Source organism: Serinus canaria, chromosome 1 (genome assembly GCF_022539315.1).
Source record: "Serinus canaria isolate serCan28SL12 chromosome 1, serCan2020, whole genome shotgun sequence".
Classification (NCBI taxonomy): domain Eukaryota; kingdom Metazoa; phylum Chordata; class Aves; order Passeriformes; family Fringillidae; genus Serinus; species Serinus canaria.
Genome location: NC_066313.1, coordinates 74,107,979 through 74,135,906, shown reverse-complemented (window position 1 = coordinate 74,135,906; position 27,928 = coordinate 74,107,979). Strand labels below are relative to the sequence as shown.

Below are 27,928 nucleotides of genomic sequence, written 5' to 3'. Positions count from 1 at the left end.
CTAAGTAACATCTTATTGTTTTTTCCATTCGTAGGAATAAATGTGTCCTGCATATCCACAGCAAATACATAGGCAGCACAACCCCCATCAGTGCGAGCTTGTCAAGCTCATCACAAACAAAACCCAACAAAAAAAAAAAGGAGCTTTCTTCTAGTGCAGTAAGACTCTGGGTTAAGGACAACATTATAGAAATTAAGATTTTGGGTCTTGAACTGAGAGACTTTTTATTTTTCAATGAATTAAGTAAAAAACAGCAGCAGCCACCCAGAAACAGTCTTGGCTCTAACTGAAGTGAAATTTGAATGTAAATGGTCCTCCTCCAGAACCAAAGGGGTTGAATCCTTGCCACGTGTTCCAGCTCCTGTGGAAAGGGTTGCTGCCGCCCTGCTGACTCTCCGCATCCAGTGGGTCCTCTCCCGCGTCAAACTTCCGCCTCATTTCTGAGGGAAACAAAACCAAGGTCGAATTATGGCACAGTAATAACAGGGTTTCCCCAGAGTACTTCAGTTGCTGTTACAATCTAAATGCATTTGTTATAATCTTCTGCACTTGAAGCAGAAGGAAACACACATATCCTTAACATAAGTATATCCAGAGTTGGTCAATCCTAGAAATCTCTATAAGATGTTAACCCTAGAAGAGACCTTCAAAAATATAATTTCTATTTGACTTTTAACACAAGTCACTGAAACACAATAAGTACAGATTACATCTCACTTCATGCAACAGACTGGATACAAGTATTAGTGTACTGCTTTCTCAAGATGGGTAAGGGCAGAAAGGGAAAAAGGAAAGCTGAAATGCTTGTTATGACTTACACGTTTGTTTTGACCTTCATGTAAAAAAAGCAACTAAAATAAGAAGCCACTGCATCATTACCTGGATCAGTGAGGACTTCTTTAGCAGCTGCAATATCGATGAATTTCTTCTCTGCTTTCTTTTTTTCTTCCTCGCTCTGGAAGTTATCAGGGTGCCACTGGGATGCTAGCTTTCTGTAAGCTTTTATGATTTCTTGCTTTCGAGCATTTCTAGATGGATAAAATTACAGATAACTTCATTTTCTGATTGCTCATATGCCACACTAATGAAGTTTATTTTAAACACCGAGACATTAATTAAAGGCGTCAGGAAAGTTATGAGGTGCTGTTAACCTTCTGCAACTGGCATTGAAGACTCTTTACACAAAACAAAGGAAGCAAGTTGCAACCTCAAGCAAAGATTCCTCACTCTCTCCTTCACCACCCATTTACTTCTCTGGGAAAGATGCTACTGCCAGTGACTCTGCAGAATATAGTTCGCTGGAACTTACCATCAGATGAATAACAAAAAACAGATCAAATTAGTTCCCGATTGGAAGGATGACCAATACGAATTCAGAATTTTGCTTGCTCCTCATTAGCAAGGGAAGCTGTTCAGTCAGTCCTTCTAGACTCTTCCAATCTATTACACTATCTGCCACAATTTTTGTTACTTTTTGTAATTCTTGCCAGTCTTTATTTCTTCCCCAACTTGTCCGTATGACTCAGGGTCATCTATACTAAGAATGTCTTCCTAAAGAATATATTTCCTCTCTTCTTGTTCTTGTTTTTCCATTCTTTCTAAAGGAATTGTAAACAAATGCCACTTTACAAGCTGAATGCTAAAAATTAGTACATCAGGAGAGTGAAGATAGCAAGATACAGAACAAAAATTAACACTTAGCAGAACAAATTCAAGTGATCAGCCCTAGAAGTACTGGTTTAAATAACCACCTTTCACATCATCATCTCTGGAATCAGTATCTCACCTTTTTACTCCCAGGATTTTATAATAATCCCTCTTCTGTGATTGCTTCAGCATTCTCTGGGCACGTTCCAGCCCTTCCCGAATCTGCTGGTCATTTTCACTATTGGCTTGAGCAGTCTCATAGTCTTTAATAGCTTTTATAAAAAAAGTCAATGAAAAAAGGTTTCACAACTCTACAAACTTCCAGTTTAAGAACTCAGCCATTCAACAAAACTGAAGCTTTGTTACTACCATATCTAAACAGCAAAACTTTAGTTCCAACTTTACATGTTTTGGGGTTTTTTTCTAAATTAGAAAATCATGGAATAGAGGGAATTCACTTTCACACATGAATTAGGTAATTTTCCTTCTTCAGTTCATTACACTTATGGGAAATGAAAAAGAAGGGAGGGTACCAATGTAGGTCACAACATTCTCTGGACCTTACTACAGCCACAAGGATGAACACAATGCCTATCTTGGACTGGGATGAAGAAACAGAAACAAGAAGAAAGATTCAGCAATTAGTATTTGAAAAGCCCACTGCATACTAGTCCCACATTGTTGTTCAACTGAAGGATGAATTAACCAGAGTTCTTAAATTCTTCTCCCCCAGTCTGCGCTCAATCAACACAATAGCAAGTCTCTTCCTCTTTGGTGACTATAAAGACAGATTTCAGATTACCAGTAAGTTCATATTGTTAGCAAAAGGCAAATATTGGCTTTTTACACCTCTGCATGCATAATCTGCAAACAGTTATATTTTAGTGTTTTTTTTCCAAAGGCATGCTCTCACTTTTATTTCAAGAGTTCAATTTCTCAGCAATAACAGGAAGAGAAGAAAATTTTCAGGAAATTCGAGGTCTACACTTCTTCAGTAAATTCTACTACTATTGCAAGTGCTTAAGACACCAAGTTTATATATTCTTTAATATCAAAATTTAGCAAGGGAAGCAAGTTGAAGCCTTTAATAAGACTGCTCTTCTTTCACTCTTATAATAATCCTCAAGGTCTCATTTGCAGATGCTAGTCTCTTAGGTTTCTCAAGTTAGACAAAGTACTTGCATCAGATTATTTCCAAGCAGATGCTGTTTCTCAGCAGGTGTTACATTTGTTTTTCACTGTTTCTGAGCAAGACAGCAGGAAGTGCTAATGAATTTGTATTACCCAGACATCTGATACCACTGCAATCTTGTTTCAGTTACTGGAAAAAAAAACCCTCCAAAAAGTATTGCCAGAGCCCAAACCATTTCCTAGGCTACTACAAATCAAACAAAATTTCTATTCATTTTCACATCACAGGACACTGCCTTTGCTGCTTGAACATTCTGGTTTCTACTTGTATTTTTAATAACTTGTCCAGTCATTAAAAAAAAAAAACCCAAAACAGGAGAATGCACTAATATCTGTGCTGAATATATACTATCAAAACTAATAAAAGCAGTGAAAAGGCAGGGATTTCATTATGCTGCTTTATTACACCAATAATGTTAAGCCCCACTGAACTTCATCTGCTTCAGGCAATACTAGGAGAGGCTAGCAGAATGTCCTGCCAAATGCAGGTTAGATTGCTCAGCCTCACTGAGCACCACGTCACCCGACAGTACCATCGTGGGAAACCTGCTCAGGAGTCAACTACCTGCCATGACAGTTTTAGATTTCGCTTTTTTTTTTTTTTTTAATTAACTTCCTTATGTAAGGACTGCAAGCATTAAGCACAAGGGAAGGTGTTTCAGTGCTGCACACTGTAGAGGGAATGGATCCAGCACACTCTGCAACTACACATTGCACTTTCCCTTTTTAATTTTGATGGTATACTTAGTGTAGGGATATTCCTCTTTCAGAGAGCTAATTGCTCTCTCCATCTGAGGGGTGAAGGTTGGAAGCAGGTGAAAAAGGATGGCAACTTCATGACCACAAGAAGTTTGCTATGAAGCCAGGAGACTTACTACTAATTCCTAGCATGTCAACTAAGATATTTAATCAATTCTTTTGAGTCACTATTTCTAAAAGCAGTAGTACCTCACAAGCAAACACTGCTGCTTCTTACTGGCCAGCTCTTTCAGAAAAATTCCTTTCATCCTGCTCCATGAGGTGAAAGGAACAACTATTTCCCAGAGTCACTTTCAATTTAAATACTTCAGTCAAATCTCTTATTATTTCAATACAAAAATCTTCATGATCTCTCAAAAGGTAATCATATTGTATCTCTAAACAACTTTGCTGGCTTTGGTACCTTGCCTGAGTTTTTCAAACAGTGACAGATTAATTCTGTATGTGGAATGATGGCCAATTTCCCAACAAACATGAGTAACTGCAGACAACCTACATCCATGCCAAGACTGTTAGAGAAATAACAGAAGCACTTTATGTTCCTCCTGAAACCTCTACAGTAGTAGAGTAGGGAGGGAAAAAAGAAAACACAAAAATTAGTTGTGACCAATTCTGAAACAGCAAGGCAGGTTTTTTCCTTTTTTGATAAAATTTGTGCTCTAGACAGATAAGACTCCTGTACTTACGAGGTATGCCAGAAATGGAGTCATTAAACATCTGTCTCTGTAGACAAACCCTGGATCCCATGTGATTATGAAGTAATTAAAACCACCTCATGAACACAGCTATACAAAGTGAACTGCATCTTGAACACTTTACAATAATCACCTTCAAAGTTCTGAATTACAAGTACTTGAAATTTCCTACCTTTAACAGAATATAGGTGCCTCCAGCTTGAAAATATTTTTGAGGGAAGAATGAAAATCACTTTGCCACTTTAAATATGAGACTACATTTTTAATTGCTCTGGTGTTCTCTATGGCAAAGAGAAACCAGCCATCAAAAAATAAATGAAGACACCTCTAGTCAGATGAACAGTAATGGGCTGTAATGTTGTTGATGGAGGCTCTGCTGGAAGGCAGAGTACAACTACATCCACCTTGCTGCTGTCAAGGGCAGGAGGAAGGCACAGGAGATATTACACAATCTGGAGATGCACAGCTCTGCTCTAGCATGGTTCTTCACTTGGAACCAGGCTAGGCCAAGCCCAGCATGCACCAGCACAGGAAATAAGCTCTCCCATATCCTAGGTATGTCCTATTGGTTTCCTTATATCCTGTAACAGGGAGGCATCTGCCCCAGCACAAGACCAGGCTGGCTGTCTGCATTTGCGCAAAACCTTGTTAACAAACTTTTCTTTCTTCCAATTTGCTAGAGTTTGAGTCACCCTCCCTGGAGGTATTTAAAAGTGATGCAGATATGGCACTTGGAGACATGGTTTAGTGGTGCACTTGGCAGTGCTGGGTTAATGGTTGGACCTGATAGACTTAGAGGTCATTTCTATCACTCCATGTAATAGGATGCATTGTACAGAAACTCCATATGGAAAACGCAGCCTCAGGAATAGAATCAGTTTACTCTCTGAGCAAGACTACAGAGATCCATGGAGGAGAAGCAATGGATGTTACCTTCCTCCGCCCTCAGCACATGCTAGGGAATAGAACAGTATTATTTCATGCTGCCATCTCAAGACATGAAAATGGAGCTCCTAAAATAGATTTACATTACCCTAACTCTAATTACCTTTTACCTCTAAATGCAATTCTCTGACATTGCTGATTATATAAAACGTCTCTCAGTAGAATAATCTGCACAGTCTCATAAAACATCCTGAACACAGTCCACTGTTGTAAAGACAACTCTGCTTAGATAAAACAAGCACATTCCACTTACACTAATCAAGACAAAATTACCACCAAGTATTTTAGTACATCTGCAACTACCTAAGGGCTAATTATGGATAACATGGTGTAGAATCAAAGTGCATGTTAAAAAAAAGCCTTTGAAATGCTGACTACATTTTAAACATCCACATTAAGTATGTGACAATGGATACAAGTGTACCTTCTTCATACATGTCTTCTAGCAAATAAGCTTCTGCTCTGTCTTTCAGGGCATTCACGTTGGTTGGCTCCAGCTGCAGAACTTCGGAACAAAGTTTGATGGCTTCTGTAGCCTGCTGATTCTAGAGAGGCAAAAGTAAAACCAAACTCGTGTAGTTGTGGAAGTTTTGTCTCATGTTTGTCTTGAAGATATTTAGATGGAGATAAGCAGAATTACCTTTGAAAAGCAGTGACAGATCCTTTCTTTGGCACGAGTAGAATAAATTGCGACTTCTGGCTCAGTTTTCATTACAGACTCATATTTACTGATAGCATCTTCATACCTGTTTAAATCATAAAGCGTAATATCATGAAATGTAATCACTACCTCAGGGTGTTGCATTTAAAAATTCTTAAAATTCACAGATTCTCCCATCCTTCTACCAAAGGGCCTTCCCTTCAATAGCCTTAAAGGTGAGGTGTGAAAAAACAGTATAAAGAAAACTTCAAGAGTTACATTTCCATTCCCTTTTCTGTGCTGAGAGACAGAAGAGCAGGCACTAGGCCTGCTCAGGCTTATGCACAAGGTAACAAAAGCAATCCTTCACCATGCACAGCCAAGGGTCTCCAGATTTGCCTCCTGTCCAACGTGACACTCCACTTCTGAATAAGCATCTCCCCCACTGATACCTGAGATGGACTCAGTTCTGTGCTCACAGTAAGAGTCCAGACTATCTGCACACTACAAAAGGTACCTATTCATAGAGATACAAAAAAGCTCCTTATGCCAGTTTTAATCAGGCAGATTTTTTTCTATTTTTCTTCTTCACAAGTCACACAGTGAAGTGTTGTTTTTACTGTGAAGGCCTCAAAATGCTAAAGTTACATGGTTTGAGTGAGAAACAAATTACAACATTTACCTAAAAATACAAGAGTGAGACTGAATTCATGGGTTGCTACAAATTAGAGAAATGCAAGCTCTCAGACTCCCTGAAACTTCACTGATGCTGGATTAAATAAGTGAAAAGAGTCCAAACAGTCTTCTGGCTTAATAAAACTGGCATCAGTTCTGCTTATTTACACTCCTGATGTCCTTAATTTTAAAAAGCCACCTTGACAATATCTAATGATTTGTTCAGCATCCTAACAGCTGGATGTCATGTGCTTGGGAACACAAAATTGAAGTAAAGCAAGAACTACAAGAATATGGAGGCACTGCCTATCATTGAACAGTGTGCATAAAAGAAAAAAAGCTTATCAGTCAGAACCACTTCTGCCATCAAGGCACTGCAGAGTTACTAAGTGGTTTCAGTCTTAAGATACGGTCCTTTCATCACAGAGTGGCTGAAGTTGGAAGGAACTCTTAGAAATCATCTCATCTAACCCCACTGCCCACACAGGGCCACCTCTAGGAATCTGCCTATGACTGTGTCCAAAATACTTTTGTATAACTCTAAAGTGAGTTATACAAAAGGGGGACTCCATAAACATCCTGGACAACCTGCACTAGTGGAAATGAGGTAGTGTAAAAAGCGTATCGTAACGTTTCAAGGGAATTTCATGTTTCAGTTTGCACCAATTGGCCTGACCTCATCACAGAACACCACCGAGCAGAGCCTGGCTCTGCCCTCTTTGCACCCTCCCTTCAGGATGAAATCACCCTGTGTAGCAGAGAAGTCTCAGGGCAAACACTCTCAGCCACCCCAGCCTTTCCTCGCAGAAGAGAGATGCTCTCCGCCTCCAATCTTCATGGAACTTCGCTGGTCTTTCTCAGTAGCTTCATCTCTCCTGCACTGGGGAGCTCAGGTGGGGTCCCATCAGTGCTGAGTAATAATATACGAGAGCTGAAAACTCCCATCCCTATGTTTGGCTTACTACCTGCTGCAGAAAGAAGTTAAGTATGCAAAAGGGTCACAGTGGCATCAGAAGGAATCAGAATAGAATAGTTGCTATGCAAGTCAATATTTATTTTAATTGTAATTTGAGAGCTCTGCTCAGTACCCACTTCAACTGACATATGCAAAAAGCATCACTTTAATCAGCTCCTCAATCAGTAAGTTGGTGCCTCAATTGTAGTTTTTTTTGTATTTTTTTTTCCTTTATATAGCAGTGAATACTTACCTGCCTTCTCTGATGAATTCCTCTGCTGACTCGATCTGCTTATTGAGCTTCTTTACTTGCTTATAGAGAGAGAAGCATTGCTTATGGTCTTGGTCCAGTTTCAGACACTCCCGGACCTCACTTTTCACAGGGAGGTAAGGAAAAGTGGAAAAAACCAAAAAAAACCAAAAATCACACCTAGGTCACCACATCCTATGAAATTTTACCTGGAGACACAATGCAGCATATATAAGCTGTTCAGAACGACACTTGAGTTCTTCCACAGATCTCTCCCTTCATCCAAATATTAATATAAAGTAAGACCAAAAAGAGTCTTCCAAAATATACAGGGATACTTATCTGGGTTTGGTTGTAATTCTTTTGTATTGCCAAGCACACAAAAGATTAAATGCTACATTAATAACTGACTAAAGAGCTGAAGAGTACCTCTGAAGAAAAAGGCACCCAGTGAAAGAAATTATATTCAGCAGTTATCAGATTAATATATAGGAAAATTACCATCAATTGTAACTCAGATATATTCCAAAATTCCTACATTCAAGTGTATTTTGTGTCGCTTGAAATAGAAAGCTCAACTAAGACACAAACCTCCTTGACGGAACCTCAGCCAAGCCTAAGGCTGATGTCTCACTGTGAAGAACGTTAAATCAGACTCTGATTAGGGAAAATACGTGTCAAAATAGTCCAAAGTCTAAAAAAAAAAACCCCAACAAACCTCCACAATGCAGTCATATGAAGGAATAAATGTTACAGATCCCACAGGGTCATCATAGCACAACCACTACTTCAATTTCAGGAAGAGATTACAAACTCTTATTTTGTTCCTAACCACACACAAAAATATCCTACTATTTGAAAATAATTAGGCCTTTAAGAGAAAAAAACTAAGGGAAGGACAAGAGATAGCACCCAGCAAGTTCAAGAGCTATAGAACTCTTTCTCAGCATATCTCATGATGCAAAAATTAATGGTATCAGCCAAGAATAAAGGAAAGAGGCTTATCCCTTTCTTGCTTACTGATTCTGTTCTGTTCTTCAACAGTGCCCTCAATTGTGCTTTAAAATACCACCTATACTTGAAATCACTGGGCAAAGTTATGGCCATCTCCCAAAAGTCATCACAGAAGTGACCTATGAGCTCACAAGATTAAGTAGGCTCTGGAAAGGGAATGCCTAATGCAAACCAATTACTTCCATGTTTACTTTTGGCCAGCTATATAATGAACTTTTGCAAGTATAATCACATGCAGTTTCCATCTGCCAAGGAAAGAAACACAGGCTTTTTCACTTCTCTTCACGTTATTGAAGGGACTCTGGGGCAGAAATCATATTAGAATCATCATTTGTGCAGCTAGGCACAGAGCACAAACTGAACAGTCCAGATTGGGCAAGGGCCAGTAATCTGCCAGATTGACTAGGGATATATGGGAATAAGACCTTAAATTTAACTCGGTATGAATAAAAGGACAGGGCATTATCAAAAAGTCATCCAGGACTGTCTGCAGGAATGACAGGCAAACAGCTCTGCACCCCAAGCTCTTCACACTTGGATGCTCCTATACTTTTTATTTATTCTTAGGCTTGTAACCTTATGTATGTACAGATCTTTTGTTTGTATCTTATACTTAACTTCAACAGAGGTTTAAGGTTAAAAAAAAAAGCTCCACTACAGAAAATTTAGAGAAGAATTCTTCCTTCTAGGAGAAACACAATGAAAACAGCACTTGTAAGCAACTCCGATGGAGAGGGACTCTGGCTTCTATTTAAGGAAACAAGATGCCTGGAACAATTGATGGCTGGTCTTGCCAAGAACAAACATGGGTTTTTTCACTGCCAATCCTTAGTTTCTAGAAAGGAAATCCCTTTACCAGATCTAGACCACAGTTGCTTCTCCATCCAAACCTCACACAAGACATACTTCATGGTTTATCATAACCTATATAATGATATTTTCTGTCTTAATTATAATGATTACAGCAAATAGTAAAATTACCTGAGAGATAATTCATGGTCCCCCAGCTGATAATATATTTTGCTGATTTTATAGAAGGCTTCAGTATTATCATTCTTTAATTTGGCAGCAGCTTTCAAGTCACTAATGGCTTTGCTTGGTTCCCCTTCCTTTATGTAACACTCTGCTCGAAGTTCCCGTAGCTCTGCATCCCAAACACAAACCTTGAGAAATCAAAATTAAAGCTTGTTTTTTGTCCATAACACTTCACTTCTTTTCCTCCCCAAAAGAAAAATCCCATTAAATTTCACTTTGCCAACTGCAACAGCATAAGGTTCAAGCTGCATGCAGAGCTCACGAAATTAGCATCTCTGCCTCCTGGTGGATGCTGTGATGCACCTGCCCAAATAGAAAAACAAAGGCCTGAAAATTTTGTAAATGATGTAATGAACTCATGCAGAGAGATTAATTAAATCTACTGGCATTGCTTAAACTAGGACAGTCTGTTGAGCCTCCAGGAAAGGATATCAGAATCATAAATTATTGTATCTTCCCAAAAGAACAGAGGTAATGAACAGCAAGGACCAAGCTGTTGGTTGTCCTCCAGGAAGAAGCCTGTGAATAAGATGCAGTTCCACCAAGTTTGACCTTAGTATCTGGATTTTAAGAATAAAGAGAGGTAAAACTGTCACAGTAAGGCAAAACTAATTACTCACGAGGAACTGCCTATCAAAATTTGATTTAGGGAATTAAATCTGTCTAAGTCTTATCAGTTGTTTGAAATGATCCTCTTAGAGGAGGCTTTCCTGCTTTTCCACATGGCCTCCCCATAAACCAATTCCTTCACTGTGGCAGTTTCATCAGCAAAAGCTCCAAGGTAGTAAACTCCAAGTCAACAGCACTAATTTGTATGTGCAGAGTCACAGCAGTTAACTGTCTTTTAGTACCTTTCTATATGATACACAAAACGCCCACATGATTATTTACACTTGCACTATCAGGCCATTTACACCAATTAAGATTCAACAAATACAGATACCTAAGGAACAAGATGAAAAGTCATCTAGCTATCTACATTTTTAATTTTGTGGGGTTTTTTAAAATCTTTTTTTACTTCACTTTCTCAAGACTAAAATTGTCTGCATATATACAACAAAAAACCCAGATTGAAAAAAACCTGTAACTCCTATACTTGGCAAAACTTCACTGATTTCAGAAAAACTTCTTCCCAGCTTCCCCAAGAATAACAAATTGTAGAAAAACAGAAAAGTATAATCAATAAAGTTATCTGTAATTTAAGTTTAACTGAAGTATCTTTAAGACAGACTATTGACTTCTTCTGCAGCCAGTGCTCAGCCCTCTCCTCTCTCCAACACTATTACAGACCCATAGTGCTCAGCAAAACTAAACTGGTTACACCAAAGTTATTTTCACATCAGTAAGAAAAAACTATTACAAAAAACAAAAACTAAACAAAACCAAAGATGTCAGAAGCTCTTACTTTCACAGTACCATTAGACTTAACACTTACTGCCAAGATTTCATCAAGAAGAGAAATAGCAGCTCCGTAATCCTCTTGCTGATAGGCAGATAATGCCTGTGAATGTAGGCGCTGCAGCTCATCAGATTTTGTCAGCTGAGTCTGGGCTTCTTTTTCCTCATTCTTGCTAGGATTGGATTTGAGCTGCAAACATGAACAAGAAGAGAGACTCAAATGCTTGTTCAAGGATCTCTTTCAGTCCCATAAATAATCATATTGTGGAGAACTGACTAAAGCTGAGAATAAAGTGAGTTTCCAAACTCCACTGGAAGCATTTCTACCTCTGAACTTCAGAAGAAAGAAACATTTTGAGATTCAATGCAAGCTGTCAAAAGTCAGAGAAATCCAATTCTTCATGCCTGATCAATCATCACTGGACACATCAAACACAACAGTCACCGTCCCCCATCACCTGCTGGACATTGTGGACCTCTTTGTAACCTAATTAATTCACCTCTGCTATCAGCTGTTAAATGCTGGATTCCTCAGCAGCAACAGACATTCTAATCACATGGCCTAATTGCACCTCTCACTTTAAGCACTATACATATTTATAACTTCATAACAGAAATAAATGAAACATGTTCCAGACAGTTGGTACTGTGAAGTTGTGTTTCTTACATTTTCCTCACAAAGAGTGCCTGCAGCAGCAATTTAAGTGGCTACAACCGTGGAAAAGACTCAGCTGGGCAGTCATGCATTCTTTCTCACATAGATTTAAACAAGTCTAACATTTTGTCTACAAGGACTATGATTTCTTTTAACCCCTCTCCCTGAGCAAGTGGAAGTCATTACATTGTACTTGCCTCTTTCATTTAGGCAGGTTTATCTTTTCAAAGAAAACTTTTAAAAAGGTCTTTCAGGCAACTTTACTATCACCCAGGAATATACACATGGCCAGAGAGAATCTCAGCCATTCCCTGGCAAAGCCAGGGAATTTGTAGCATTACTGTAGCTTGAAAGAAGCTTGTTGCTGATCAAATTACTTTTGAAGTTTAAAAGGAACAAATCAGCATGGCTTAAGTAAAAACTTGTATTATCTTGCATTCTATACACAGAATGTGAACTGAAGTCACCCAAAGACATCCAATACTTTTTTCTTTCCCCATTTATCTTGAAGTGGCCACTCCCATTTTTCTCACCAGTAAATTCTTGAAAGACATATATTTTGGGCTTATGTCTCAACCATAATTCAACTTTAGCCCTCAGAAGTCCTTTAACATAATTTCCCCTGGTTCTACCAGCTGAGTATATGAAAGGAAAGAGCCTAAATGCTACACCAAAATCATGCACAGGTCCCACGCTTTGTCTTCAATTCATCTTTAGAAATATTTTTGAACCAACCTTATACAATTTTTCATTTTACCTGGCAAAAATCAAGTGGTACCTAGACCTGAAAATTCTCCTTTATTCCCTACATTGTCTTTCAGCAAGAGGAGAGGAATGTGATCAAAGAGTTTTCTTTCTTTGTGAGATTCCCAATAAGTCTCATAAAGCTTTTCTTCTGGTTAGAACTCTGCCTATAAGCCCTTGATGCTGTGCATCCACTCTCTCCCTAAATTCTGAAGCTTGTAGCAGAGGCAAATTTGAGCACCTGTAATTTCAAAAAATACCAAGTCTGCAAAACTCTCTGAAGTCTTTAGTTCCAATGGACTTGTTTGATTTCTTCCTTAATTTCTCAGCATTTTCTTCTTGAAAATTAAGAGCCTTTGGTATGGATGAGCCTTACACTTCCATAAAAACTTATGATCTCCTTAGACTCACAGTATGTTTCTTGTAATGTATCTGGAGAAAATGTCAGTGGAATATGAAAAGCAGTATTACAATCATGGAGGCAAGTTCAACAGTAATCAAGACTATTTGAGTCAATCATCCTAGGTAATTTTAGGTAGCACAACATGCTCAGTTAAAGACAGAGAAATTTTTCAAGGTATCATTCAAACAAAAGTTGACAATTTAAACAATGATGTTTAAATCAGTAACATTAACTAGAGTGAAAAGAAGCCTGCTCATTCAGCTTGCAAAAAACATCCTTTAGGGAACTGAGGGAACCTCCATGGTTTGTGGTACCTAAGATCAAGACATCCATGCACTCAAGGACAGTACACAGAGGAAAGCCCTGCACTGTTAACATATCAGGTAACACAGCTAAAATGACAGACAGATGGAAAAAAAAAAAAAAAAGGAAAACATTTAAATACCTTTATTCTTTAGCTCAGAAGCTACAGATGATCACTGTAGCACAGGGGAACGTATTTGGAAATATCTAATGTTATATTAAATATCTCTGATGTGGTTAAGAGAGCCTCAAACAGCCAACTAGATTGCCTAGTAACCTAACCCAATTTGATTAACTTAGAGTGCCATAAGATGGCCTCTTCCATCTACATCCAAAACTGTACTATTACATATAACAACCAACCATGGAAAGCTGCTGTCCAACGTATTTTGCAACAGGCAAAGGTTTAGATGAGAAAGCACTTTGCAGATGTACAGAGCTCAGTCACTTGGTCTTGGCTGACATCTAGTGGAACTAGAAGCGGTGCCCTCAGTGCCGAACCTTGAAGTGTTTGCTTTTCCAAGGCAGACAGAACTGTGTATTTAGGACAACACCATTTACAGTATTTATTGCAATAAATTGCAACTGTGTTACAGCCAGTCTTAAAAAAGACTAGAATTTGAAAGAGAAATAACAATTTGGTCCTTTCCTCACTTTCCATTAGACAACGCAGAAGTTCTGCTCTAATTCTGTACCTTCTGCAGAATTCACCAACTCAAATGCTTGTAATTTCCTCTGGAACATAAGCAGTGTCAGTGACAACACTAAGGCACATACACAGGGCTGCCATTGTTTTTGTCACCTTTCCAGAAGTCCTTCCATCAACAAAAGTATGCCAATATCCCCTTTATTCTCAGTAAAAATCACATGCTTACAGGTTAAATAAAAATTCCACGGCTTTCATGGTTTGAGGCCCTGGACACGAATGTTGAAGCACCCACAGATCTGTCCTGCTGGCTTCTATTAATCAGAAACCACTAACCCAAACAGAAGAAACTTGATATTAAAGCATATGAACATTAAACCAAAGTTGTAGCAGAGAAATAATTACTACTCATACAGCATGAGCAACAACTTTGTCAAATCACCAAAGGAATTCTGTTTTCTCCTTGTTTCATGTGGAAAACCTGACCCGTGTAAAAAATTTAATCAGCTTGATTCATCTGGTGGCCAAAAGGAGAGGTTTCTAGAAATGTAGCACTGCTTAATACACGAAGGCGTAAGTCTGAATCACACCCTCTATCCAAACCTCATGATTAATTTCAGGCAACAGGAAAGTGCAGAGCACAAAAAAAAAAAAAAAAAAAAAAAAAAAAAAAAAAAAAAAAAAAAAAAAAAAAAAAAAGAATAGCTAAAAATAACACATGAAGGCTGAATCTCAAGAGGCTCTGCTCCCGAAAAGGAATACTGTATCTATCTTTTGCAGCTAGGCATTTCCACTGCCTTCTCTCACACTAGCACTGCCTCACAAGACAGCCAGTACTGATGTACCACAAAGGGCAGGAATATACAGAGAAACTGCTTAGCAAACAATCATTTAAAGATAGTTAGGGTGCTCACAATGAAACCTTCTCCTGATACTATGAAATTATATAGAAAGAATTTGAACACATGAATTTTCTTTTAATTGAGTACACATTAAAGGACAGGTTTACTAGTTCTATAAGAAGAATACTTATAATGCCTTTTTTAAAGTTCTACACAAAGCCACTGGTCTGACAAGCTGCAAAAGTTTACCTGCCATCCTTCCCTCCATTTAGATGGGCTGAATTTTTCTTGCTTTCTCTCCCTCAAAAATGACTGCATCTCCTAAATTATTGAGACCCCTTTTAAGGAACACAACAAGAGAAGGAATGGGAAATCTGAAAGATTTAGAAAATAAGGAAAGCCTCCCAAAGAAATAGGTATTCTACTTAAAGGTTTCAAGGTATGTAGCACAATTTAACCCACACACACATGAACAATTTAACCTATTGCAAATTACTACTTTAGTATTTACTCATTTTGCTTGAATATATTGTACTTAACTGAAAATTATGCTCTTCAAAACAGACCACTCTAAGTACACAGACAACACTGTTCATAGAACAAAGCAAAATGGAAGTCAGATCGAGAACTAATATGCTTGTTTCCTAAATTAGCCTCTGGGAAGGAACTCTCTTCTACTTCAGACTTAAAGCCTGATTGAGTACTGTAACTATCTGACTGACTGAAAGCAGCAAATAAATTTTTTCAGTGGGTTTGGCAATAGAAAAAGATATTTTACAGTTGACTGGAGAAACAATTCCATATGCAGCATTAAGCAATACTTCAAGAAACAGTAACTGCAAAGAGATGCACACACAGACTCACAATCAACCCTGACACTGCATAATTGTTACTGCAGCAACTGTGTCCTCAGTTAATCTAAGCTGAACGACTCTCCCACATTTGCAGACAGCAGGGCTGTGCTGCTATCAGACCACACACTCCTAAGAAACTTACTGAGGAAGAAGCAGCCAGAGGTGCCACTGCTATGTGAACTTCAGAATAAGCTGCTGGAGCTCTGCTACAGACACAAGAACTGCCTGGTGCATTTCTACCTGCAAGAGCCATTCCTCGTAGCTGTCCTGCAGAACACACAGAATAACCACTCCAGTTTTGTCATCCACACTTACTAGTAAGATTTCCACTAAACAGCTGCAATCTGGACGACACAACTTCTTTTTCCATCAGTCTCTTCAGAGACAGCCAACAAGCATCTGTTACTTTGCAAATTATTCTTATTTTGGCTTAAAGGACAGACCAGCTGTTCAAACTAGCAACTCTTGAAGAGTAAGCCAGAATGAAGAATGTATCTTATTTATACTCATATGTACATTAATTTTGTACAATAGAGAGGAAATCTAGATTCACATTATTTTAGGTTTTTTTTTTCTGGGGTTAGATCAGTTTAGCTTTGCAGCATAGGGCTGAAATGTGCAAAATACCCATCAAAACTAAAAACAGCCCAAGTGAGTTTTAGGTGGGTAATATCCAACTACTTGCAGCTGGAAACTGCACGAGAGAAAGTACTATCAGACATTCATGAACGTGGAGAACTCTGCAGATTAGGAGACAGAGGGATGCCTCTGAAATGTTCTGATTTAACTGCTCAGTGACTAAATTAAGAGTCAATAATTCTTTTGCAACAGGTAAAGAGAGACAGAAACCTGCAGAGGTTGATCCATGATTCCCCCAGTGACTTCCCAGGGAGACATCAATATAGTAAAGAAAATCAGAGTTCAACCACATCACTCTTTCCTGAATGAAGGCTGCTCCCTTCAGCTACCAGTAAGCAGAGATCATGAAGTATCAGGCACACACGAGAAAGACTTTCCAAAGCGCTCCTTTGTTTCAGACAACACCCCATTTTATCTGCATCACTATATTGCAACTTCACTGGTCATTTATTCATACAAAGGTTGCTTAGCTACTATGCCTGCAAGGAACAGGAAAGACAAACTCAGGCCTAGACAGCACATATATACTCTATAGAGCATCAGAGTTCAGATGTGACCTTGGCTCAGAACCCAACCTTAAAAGTAGTGATGTAGCTCAACACTGGTCTCCAACTTACCACACTTTTAAAGTCATCCTCTGCTTCATCGAATTTTCCTTGCTTAAGCAATAAGTGTCCTCTTTGTAATCTTGCCTGAAATGAAACATAATTTTTTATTTACAAATGAGAATTGAGCAAAGTACGAACACAAGTTTCACTTTAGTATAGCTAACAAGCTGAAACAGGGATCATGACACCAATTCTTTGTCTTTTTGATTTAATAATGTTCTTATAAGGCCTCTTCAATGGCAAAGGATTGCTCTGCACCAGAACGAGGGACAAAAAGCAGACAATTTTTATGAAAAGAACTCATGTAAGAAGTTTCACAAATCAAAGTCAATGTGACTTCACACCACTTTCCTGATTATAACTACTTACATATTAAATAAATAGCAGAAATAATAAACAATTCCCATATTTAATTACCTCATTAAACTCTCAGAATAATAGAAGCTACGTAAAAAGAAAAGTCAATGATTTAGAAGACTTTGACTTCTAATATGACTTTTAATACAAATATTTTCATACAACAGTGAATTTAACAGTTGCTCCTTTATTGTCAACTACACAGGACATGCCACTGCCCACAAAAAGGGGAGGTGAGAGAATCAGTTGGAGAGGACTTCAGCATCAGTTTCCAACTAACGAGGCAGTCTCACATGTAGGACACAGAATGGAGAAAGGGGTAAGCAGATCTGAACTTGCAATAGTCACACAGGAATGCAATGACATTAGGACAGTTACTGCGGGGAACAGATACCTCAAATCTAACACCGATTAAGAGAAAAAAAACCCAGAGGCATTTGTGTGCTTTCTTCTCCCTGTCCCAAATGGCAAAGCCTTGGTGAACAACAGAATACCACAAGTGAGAGAAGTGTTTAGTATAAATCCATGAACTTAGTAAAACTAGAAGTTGTTCAAATAACGGTCTAGACTGTACCCAACATCGTTGCAAATTAAGGCACATACATCATTGCTATTACTTTACCCACTTTAAAGCCCTCTGAGGGACAATGTATTCTCTATTCCTGTTGAACAAAGTCTGAAAAAAAACCCAAGCCTTCTTTGAAGCAGTTGGGTTTTTTTTTTAACACTTGAACAATCTTCAGTTCCAATAATACTTACTGATGTGAAGTCCTGCTTTAATTCAACCACTTTACTTAAATCGCGAATTGCCGCTTTAGATTTGCCCATGGCTAAGTACACTGTGGCTCTTCTGTAATAAGCAATGTAGTTCTCAGAGTCTCCCTCTGCAAATGAGCAAACAGTAATCAGAATACTATCTCAAAGCTACTGAAATTTCTGGTACAGTGGAACTGTAATGACTAAAAATATATCATCTGACTTTTAAGCCAGTAGAAACAACGGTATGCATTAATAAGACATAAAATTTGCAACATTATGCAAGCAGTATTTTCTCTGCAGTTTAATTATTTAACAATAAAGATTACACAAATACTGTAAATGCCAAATAATTGAAAGTGAAGGTCAACTATGCACGTGTTCTTCAGCTTTATATGGGAGAACAGCCTCTATGTACTAATGCTTTACCTCCAACTGCAGGCCTACATTTGAAAGTACATTAATTCATCATTTTCCAGCCCAGGTGCTGATCACCATATCCCAAAATTACTAATATGTTACTGCAATGTCAACACAGATACTAACTCTTTGTATCATTCATTGAAATATTGGCAACTTCTTTCTTTAGTAATAAACTAGGCACCAACATTCCCTCTCACCAGCAGACAAATGCACACACACTATCAACATGAAGGCTAACTTCAGGGCCCAAACATTCCATGTTGTCTCCTGGTCAAAATTCCAAGATCCAGCAACTTTAACACTCTCCAAGCTAGCACATACTCCTGTACAAGAGGCAAACATCAGTCTCTGAAAACACGAATATTCTTAACATTCTTCTGTATGCAGTATTTCACAGAAAGAGCTGACAGTTACTGTGGGCTCTCAAGGAAAAATAACTTCAGCCACCAAAACAACTCAATGCTGGAATACAGAAAACCTTTTACTATACTATTAAAAACATAATAATCAATCCAGAATTCGCAGACAAGAACATCCATACCTGAGGAACAGAAGTAGTATTTTTCTTCCTCACATCATTTGAGGTTAAAGTTGAACTTCAAAATAAATGGAAGAAATAGCACCACCAAAAATCTTATGATCAGCAACGAAGTTTCATAGCTGGCCACCTCCATTACCAAGAAAAAGCTATCTGCACTCTACCTCTACAATATCTCGGTTGTGAAAATGCTAATCTCCAGAGCTGAAATTTAATAGGCACTCCCATGCCATATGTCTCTTTGTATGTCAACATTATAAACATCAAATAAATTCAACTGTTACTATCCTTATAAAAAAAGCAGCATTGAGTCCTAAACATGTAGGCTAGGTACAAATCGACAGCTGAAATTAAAGAACTTAATTAATACACAAAGGATAAAAGGGAGGAAAGAGCTAACATAAAAAGCACATTCCAGCACCAGATTATCTGACACATAGTTCTGCCTGAGTACTCCAGCAACAGTAGTGAACAGCAACTGACACTTACCCAAACAGAAGGCATAAACTGGGATTGAAGAAATAGTTGAAAATTTAACTGAAGAGAGATAATATCGACGGCAGTTTTCTTTGATTTCAGATGTTTGCAAAAAAACCAAAAATAGACTGACTGAGGCAAGACAGAAAAATTTACCTCAAAGTCTACAACAATGCAGTACAGCCAGGAAAGCATTCCTACCTCCTCACAAGCACAGCTGGCAAATCATGCTTAAAATCTTTTCAAAAAGGTAAAATTCAAAGAAGAAGTCTGATGAAAATGAGGCAATAATCATCATCCAAATAAGAATCCCATAAAGGTCACAACTGAGGTGGTCACACCATATTTCTACAAGCTGCTTGAAAACAGCTGGCAAAGCAGTGGGTTTCACCCATGCAGGCACCTCATACCACTGCTGCCTCTACACCACCACCAGGACCTGCACAGCCACACACTGAACTGGCCTCCTCATCAAATCCAAGTTCAAGTTTGCCAACCAACAATAAAGGAAAAAATCACACTGTAGCACTAACTGCGCACAGACCCCACAAAAATGCTTTGGCAGCAACATACAAACCAAAGGAGTAACAGACTGGATCTAGCTGGAACAAGGAACTTCCATAACAGAAAAAAAGGGAAGTTGCCTCCTCCATTCTCTTCATATAAGGGAAGTTGATCTTGGAGAATGCAAAGAAAATATTAATAACGCAGGAGCAACTCATGTTTCATTTACATCTCACTATTAAACCAAGGCATAAATTAAAAAGTATTAATACTACGACTCAATGTACAACATCTCCGTAATATTCTTTTCACAGAGGAAAAAAAAATGCATTTGTACACAATATAACAAAGTCCAACAACTTAAAACGGTACCATGCAATTAAGAAACTGAAGTGTTAATGGACACTGCTCTTTACTGGTGCTGTCTCTATGCTTCAATTAAAGGATTTTAATCAGCTAAATTGCTTTAAAATTCTTAAAAGCAAACATTTAACTTCTCAGTTTGCTGAAAATGCAGAACATCAAACAAGAACAAACTCACTATTTGACTACAAGAGAGGGACAATTTTGCTCTCCACTGCCAACTCAAACATGAGAGCAGCATCAGTTTCACTGAGATACCACCTACTTCAAGATTTAATTAAGAAAAAATAAGAAAAGAGAGAGTGACTATTTCAAACATCAAATTTTTTACAGCACTGAATAGGAGAAAGCATGGATAAAGTCAGCCTTTCAAAGACATACTCATACTTTGAAAAACATCCTAAAGATGAAACCTGATCTTGATGGCATTAGACAGACAGGGAACACCTCATCAAATAATATCAGAGTCAATTATAATTCCTTTCATACAGCTAGCTTCTAGAACAACAGTGAGTTAAGTGTTTATGTATCTTGTAGTTAATTTAACAGTTTTCTTTTATCAAAACCAAAGCCTAAATATTCTACTGCATCTCTGCTGGCTTCTGTCCAAACTGCTGTAAAAAGATATCCCAAAATCTATGATTCATGGAATGCTATTTGCAAGAAAGCAGGATATTTGATGAAGCAAACAGTGGGAAGAACCCACCCAAAGGTATTTCAGTACAAGAGTCACCTCCCTGAGATACATACCTATAGCCGCATGAAAGTGAGACAAAGCATCTGCCAGCTGCCCAGCAGCCAATAACTTCTTCCCCATTTCAAGTTGTTTTTCTACTTCTGCATTTATTCCACACTCGGCTCCTTAAAGAAAAACAAAAATATGAAGGTTCTGAATGAACAGTTTGATTACTGCAAACATATACAGTGATAATACAATACATGTAACAAACCATTCTTGACAGAGGCAGAAGTCACATCCTCCTGCACTTTAGGTAATCTCAGAGGTCTTTTCCAACCTAAGGGATTCTGAGATTCTGTAAAGCACCCTACAGTCTAATAACCTCATAGCATGTCCCAATTAGGATGTGTCAAAGTACACAAGATATTGCTTTGCACCCCACTGTGACAAGGCACCAAATACACACCCACACATTCAGTAACATACTCTGACCTTCAATTTCAGAAGAATCTGGAAAGGACTTGTAACACACACATGCAGCAAATACACACAGGTTCTAAGTTAAAATTCATTACCCCGATGGTAACTTGATACTTAACTGAGAACTATTTGGCTACTTAAGAGACTGGCTTCTCCTCTACCACACTTGTCTCATCTTTATAATTTCCAGGGCAAATTTCTACAGGACTGCAAGTTTAGACAAACAATTAAAATTCTCACTCCTTTCTCCTTTAACCAGTAGCATGAAAACCATACTAAAGTGGTAAGTCTTTGGACTGCCAGTTTGAGTTTAAAGCTAATAAATTGCTGCTGCTCAACCAACAGGGAAAGACTATTGGTAAGAAGAAATGAGCAGCCAAGTGCAAGTACATGTTGTACATACATCACTCAGCAACGGCTTTTTCATTTGTCCTGCTTCCTGAAGTCTTCAGATCACAGCAGAATTCCACAACAAATTACCCACCAGCTTATGACTATTAAAAAACTTTCACACTAGAAAAACTTTCATTTATTAAGAGGATCCACCATGCCTAGATTTAAGCAAGGCAGTGTGTTGAAATCCTAAATAAGCACATTATATTAAAACCCAATGATTTATAACTTATTTCACTCAGGTTTTGCACTGAGGTGATTCAGATAGCCACTTTAAATACAAAAATGCAGCAGCCCTCCAAAGTTGTTACTCAGAATCCAAATTAAAATGTTACAGTACAACTGATTGAAGGAAAGTATATTCAAACTTCTCACACTGAAAGGTGGTTAAACAACAACGTATTTGTAATGAATAAACAGTAATTTCTCATCACCAAATCATAATGATTTTAGATGTAGGAGATCTCAACACTGGAGACCTTAATTTATTTTTTCTTTTCTACACCATGATACAGCTCATAATTCCTTTAATTACACATTACAAGAAAATCCTTGAGCTGTCTATACTAAAGCGAACAAAATCCCCTCTGCATCCACTACAGAAAGTTCTATTTGCTAAAAGACTGACAATAAGTCAGCACACTGGACTCAAGGGGTCAACTCAATTATTTGTTTTAGAACAATGATAGAAAGCAATTTTTTTTAAATCAATGTAAATTACTTCATGAAGTCCCAAATTTCCACTGAATGCTTTTTAAGTAGATGGAGTTAAAACTGCCTACATGATAAATAGTTATTATTTGAGGATCTTACTAAATTATTCATTTTAAAGTCAATTCTAGGCATGTAAAAAATGTATTCCCATTTTATGTGTCCAATCTACAGCAAAAAAGGACATTCTTCCTTGCCCATTTTCCTTCACTAGCTTAAAGCTTCAAATCATCAAGTAGTCCAGTGTCCTTTAAAATGACAAAGCAAGTACATGAAACACAGTGAAAAAACTAAGAACTGAAAAAAAAACCTCACCACAAATTTCCCTGGCTTTGGAAGTATGCTAGCAGTAAAGTAGGTATAAAACTATAAATAGACTGAAGTATTTAACATGACCTAATACCAACTAAAAGCTCTAAAGTTTCATCCCTCCTATGTTTCCCCACACACAAACACCTGAAATCTTTCAAAACTTGTCAGCTGGGAGTGGTATCCTAGAATTGGGCTATAAATTACTCTTTGATGAAGTTTCCATCTACCCAAATATGGCATTCAATTCCTACAGTCTCAAGGATCCTTGTTTTACAGTCAGTCACATCAGGATAGCTCCAAGAATACATTTTTCCACAGTAAGATGCACCTACACGATTTAGTGTCTTTCAAACATGTTGTGTACAGTACACTTTTAGAGTTTTACATAACAACTTAGGTAGAAGAGCCATCTTTTTCCTTGAAAATAATGAAGGCAATTACTAAAACAATGAGAAAGGTGCCCACTGATGGCAAACAAGTAATAAAAGCAGGAGCAACATGGATAAATAAAGAAGCAAATTGTGAAATTCTCTAGATTCCCTGTAAAATACATTAAACATTGACATTCATTAAACTATGCATTACACCTCAGCTCTGCAAGTTGCTGAACATCATAAATTGGCACATGAACCTCCAGGAGCAGCCTGCATCATCAGCCTACGATGAAATGTGACACTTTTAAACCATGATGAAAAGTGACACTTAACGTAACTACTCAGGAATACTCTGCACTGACCTGATGGTTGAGCTGTTTATTCACAGAAATCTATGCTTATTCATTTTCTGGCTGTAGGCAAACAATTGCTCTAAATAAAGCAGCCCACAGGAGACATCTGAAAACTGGTAACAAGACAGGCGTCCAAGGACTCAAATTCTCTGCAACCTATTTGGGTACCTATGCACTCTTTGGTCTAGTAATGAGCCTAAGAAGTAAAGTTCAGGGGGAGCAAAAAACAACCACCAAACCACACCCCACTGAGCTCTTTATGACAGATACACATTGGTGAGCTGGATACTACAGGCCCAATTGAAAAAGCTCTGCATGCTCCATCAGGAAACTAAACTTTTAAACCAAGAAATATGCAAGTTTACAATATATTTTTAAAAACTTCCATGTATTTTAATTTGAATATAATTTCTAAACACTGCCTAAGTCTTAAATTAAATATTCAGCCTGGACCTCAAACAACCACTCACATGAGCTGTTAAATAAAGTCAAATATTCTGGATAAATTCAGAGCCTGTAGTCCTCACAAGTCTGGGGCAAGAGTCTAAGAGTCAAAAAAAAAAAAAAAAAAGAAAAAGAAAAGCCAAAACAACACAAAGAAACCAAACAAACACAACCCCCCACACTATTTCCATATAATTGGTACTAACCCTGACAACTGTTCAAGGGACAACAATCAGAAGGTGCAGGGAAGACAGGCAGGTGCAGCTAACCTGTTTTTCCAGTTAAATACACTCACTTCAAATAAATTATAACTTCCTGATAGGATTTTTGTTTTATTAGGGTAATTGGTGCTAATATGTAGGCACCTAAGTCTACAGACTTGAACTATATCCCTGCATAATCAGTCTCATCCACATTGCAAAAAACTCAAGAAAGCCCTGCAACCTGAGAACAGTTTCAAGATGTTGCATTAGTCTACACATTCCCATTTTCTCCCCTGTAGAATTTCCACCTACTTCTTCCTAAATCTTGTTCCCAAGCTGAATAACAAGATTATAGAAATAAACAGAAATAGTTCCTACTGTGTACTAAAAGCAGTTGTTTCAACGACAAAGCAGCAGCATGCATGTCATTAATCTTAACTGCATTCATCTAAACCTTTATTTTTCCCCCATAAAGGAGCTTAATGATTGCCTTATCTTGTCAGGAGAGTGGGAGATCCTGCTTTTGCAACATTTTTTTATCAGGATGACCCTGAATCTCAGTCTGCTGTTATTTTTCAACAGTTTGATTTTTGCTTTAGGTGTATTTGCTAACATGATTTTCAAGAATTAGACTGAACTAGGTAAGATATGGACAAACACCAACGGTTTCAGAAGCAACATTTCTGAGGTTTACAAGGAGCCTCAGAGTATACAGTAGAGATATGTGCAACTTCCACCTATCAAGTCTTCACTGCCTCTGTTTGCAAAGGAAGTTGGTAAACATAGCAAAGACTAGCAGACAAAAAAGCTCCACCCTCAAGTACCCTTTGTATTTGGGGCCAAGAAAAAAAAAAAAAAAAAAACTCCCAAACTTAGGTGGGGGGAAAAAAGGTGAGGGGCGAAAAAGAAACACTTAATGCTTGTGGTCTGACAGTAACTAACTGAGCTCTGTACACTCAGAGCCCCTTTATTCTTTCCCATATTACATTTCCTTTCTTCTGCTATGAGGAAGGAGAGGGGGGAAAATGAACAACACTCCTTTATTCCTCCTCAGCCACCTCTTTTTGTTGTATTAGTGTGGACAAACAGCAGTGAAGAATGAATCTTCCCAAAAGAGGATCTGTGCCAAATTCATCACAAATTTAGGGAAGAGGAGGAATCAAAAACGGTTTTACTAAGTGTATTTACCAGCCAGATATAAATAGCATTCATTGCCATCAACTGTGAGATACAAAGTTAATACAAAGTTAATAATAAGAGTCATTCTCTTCTAGATTCATGAATCAGACGACAAAAGGCAGACTTTTACTACCAAGACATCATTGTGACTATGAACACCTTTAAACTCAAATACCAGTAATATTCGTGAGGGGAAAAAAAAAATCTAGATACTTCAATAACATAACCCCCCCCAAAATTCTCTAACAACACATTCTGAAAAATTAGCTCCTAAACTAAGAAGTTAGTGAATTCAGTAAATAAGATCCAGTATTACAATTTCTCAGTTTATTTCTGTACTCTACATCTTTATTACCTGAAGTTAAGACAACATCCCCCAAATTAGGAAATGTGCTATGCCCAAATAGCCATTAAACCACATACTTGAAATAGGTCGGCAACTCTAAATTAAAAATCCTCAGCAGGAGCACTACTGCCACAATCTAAGGGGGGGGGGGGACAACGATGGACGGACAGTATACTCTGACAAAAGTTACTATTTGTCTTCTAACAATACTAGAATGCATATTAAAAAAAAAAAAAAAAAGGCAATTTGACACCACAGTAAATGGTCTATGCAGGGTGTCTTTCCCACAGTATTTTCCTGTTGCCACCTGACCAGCTGAACTATTTAATTTAGTGTATCAACTGATTTTTTAATGTTCAGGCTCCTGTATCTTCCTTAAGCCCATAGCCTTTATACTGACAGCTTCAGTTCACTTCCATCTACCACCGGCAGGTAAAGAATGTCCCTCAGGTGAAACCCTGACTGTAACCACCATTCTATAACAGAGTTAGAAACTTATCAGCAGCCTGTGAATAAAAGTCTGGCTACACAGGTGTTGCTGGCAGTGTACTACGAAAGTAAATAAGCTACACAAAGCACAGATAAGCTGAACTTCAAATACTAATGGCGAGAGGTGGAAAAAAATAAAACCAAAACCAACAAAAAACCAACAGAAACCATAACAACAAAACAAAAAACAGAACCAATTCAACACAACCATCAAAAGCCTCAGCGAATTTCCAAGCGTGGTACTAATACTGGCTGCGGCTGAGAAGGGCAACTGGAAAAGCCTTTGAACTTCGGAACCACGCGAAATCCACACGGGAGTGCGAAATTCACGGCTAGCACAGAACGCCAATGCTGTCACAGAGCTGCACTGGAGGATACCAGGCCACCCGAGGCCTCGCAGTGGCTGGCGGCAGCCCCAGCCCGTCCGTGAGCAGGCCGGGGACCGCGAAGCGCACACACAGCAAGCCACCTCCAAGCGCACCGCCAGGATCTCCCACTAGCCCCTACAGGTCACGGCAGCGGCCGTGCCCTCGTTATGCACCCTTCGCCACAGCCCCGAGTGATGAGGTGGCAGCGCTGTACCTCCCTCCTCACACCCTTGCCCTAAATATGCCCCCACTCAAGACAACACGGGCCCGGAGAGGCGGGGGGGTGTGGGGTGTGTACCCCGCCGCCATGGCGGACACCGCGCAGCCCCGACAGGAGTGAGGGCGAAGCCACCAACCACCACAGCCGAAGGCCCAACCCCGACGGGCCGCGGACGGCCGCGGCACAGCCCCGCTCGCAACGCAGCCCCACAGGGACCCCGGCCCGGCTCACCCTGGTACTGCAGGTCGAGGAGAACGAGCAGGAAAGGCAGTGCGGAGCCCAGGCGCCCGGCCGAAGCAGCGGGGGACACCATCTCCTCCTCCTCCTCCGTCGCCGCCCCGTCCCGACAGTGGCGGCTCCGGGCCGGGCCCAACCGAGCGGCGGCTCCAGCTCCTCCGGGGAGGGTCGTGGGCGACGCTGATTGGCCGCGCCGCGCGCGCCCGCCCCTGCCTGGTGCCCGCCGCCGGACGTGAGGGAGCGGCGCGAGCGCGCCCGGCCCCGGCGCGTCGGCCCCGCCCCGCCCCGGCCCGGCGCCTCACCGAACATGGCGGCGCGGCCGGCACGGGCCTCAGCAGAGATGGCGGCGCCCCGCCCCAGACCCCCCGCTGAAAGGGGCACGGGGCGTGTGCCTGGCTGCGTGTCTTTGCCCTCTCCCTCCCTGCTTGTCTTGACATCCCTAGAATCAGAAGCAGTTAACGATTTCACCAGAGAATTACCGAGAATGAAAATCGGACTGGGAAATACAGCCTTGCTTTACCACAAGAGCATAGAATTTCCTGAGTTAGAAGGGATCCATCAGGGTCATTGAGTCCCACTCCTGGCCCTCCACAGGACATCCCAAGAATCACGCCATGTGCCTGAGAGCATTGTCCAAACCCCTCTTGAGCTCTGGCAGGCTGGTGCTGTGACCACTGCCGTGAGGAGCCTGTTCCAGGGCCCAAACACCCTCTGGGGGCAGAACCTTTCTCTAATATCCAACCTAAACCTCCCCTGACACAACTCCAGGTCATTCCCTCAGTCCTGTCACTGGTCACCACAGAGAACAGATCAGCGTCTGCCCT

The 27,928-nt window shown here is 39.4% G+C and overlaps 1 protein-coding gene across 1 annotated transcript; it reads right to left on the bottom strand.

Moving 5' to 3' along the window:
- Positions 1 to 205: 205 nt before the first annotated feature.
- Positions 206 to 27,317, bottom strand: DNAJC3 (DnaJ heat shock protein family (Hsp40) member C3). Its single transcript, XM_009085307.4, has 12 exons — positions 27,099 to 27,317; positions 21,067 to 21,177; positions 18,015 to 18,139; positions 16,908 to 16,982; positions 11,242 to 11,394; positions 9,753 to 9,934; positions 7,761 to 7,880; positions 5,878 to 5,983; positions 5,662 to 5,782; positions 1,787 to 1,919; positions 880 to 1,028; positions 206 to 440 (listed from the first exon to the last, which is right to left on the bottom strand). Exons 1-12 carry the CDS (start codon positions 27,178 to 27,180, stop codon positions 283 to 285), a joined length of 1,515 nt encoding a protein of 504 aa, XP_009083555.1. The 5' UTR covers positions 27,181 to 27,317; the 3' UTR covers positions 206 to 282.
- Between the last annotated feature and the right edge of the window lie 611 nt (positions 27,318 to 27,928).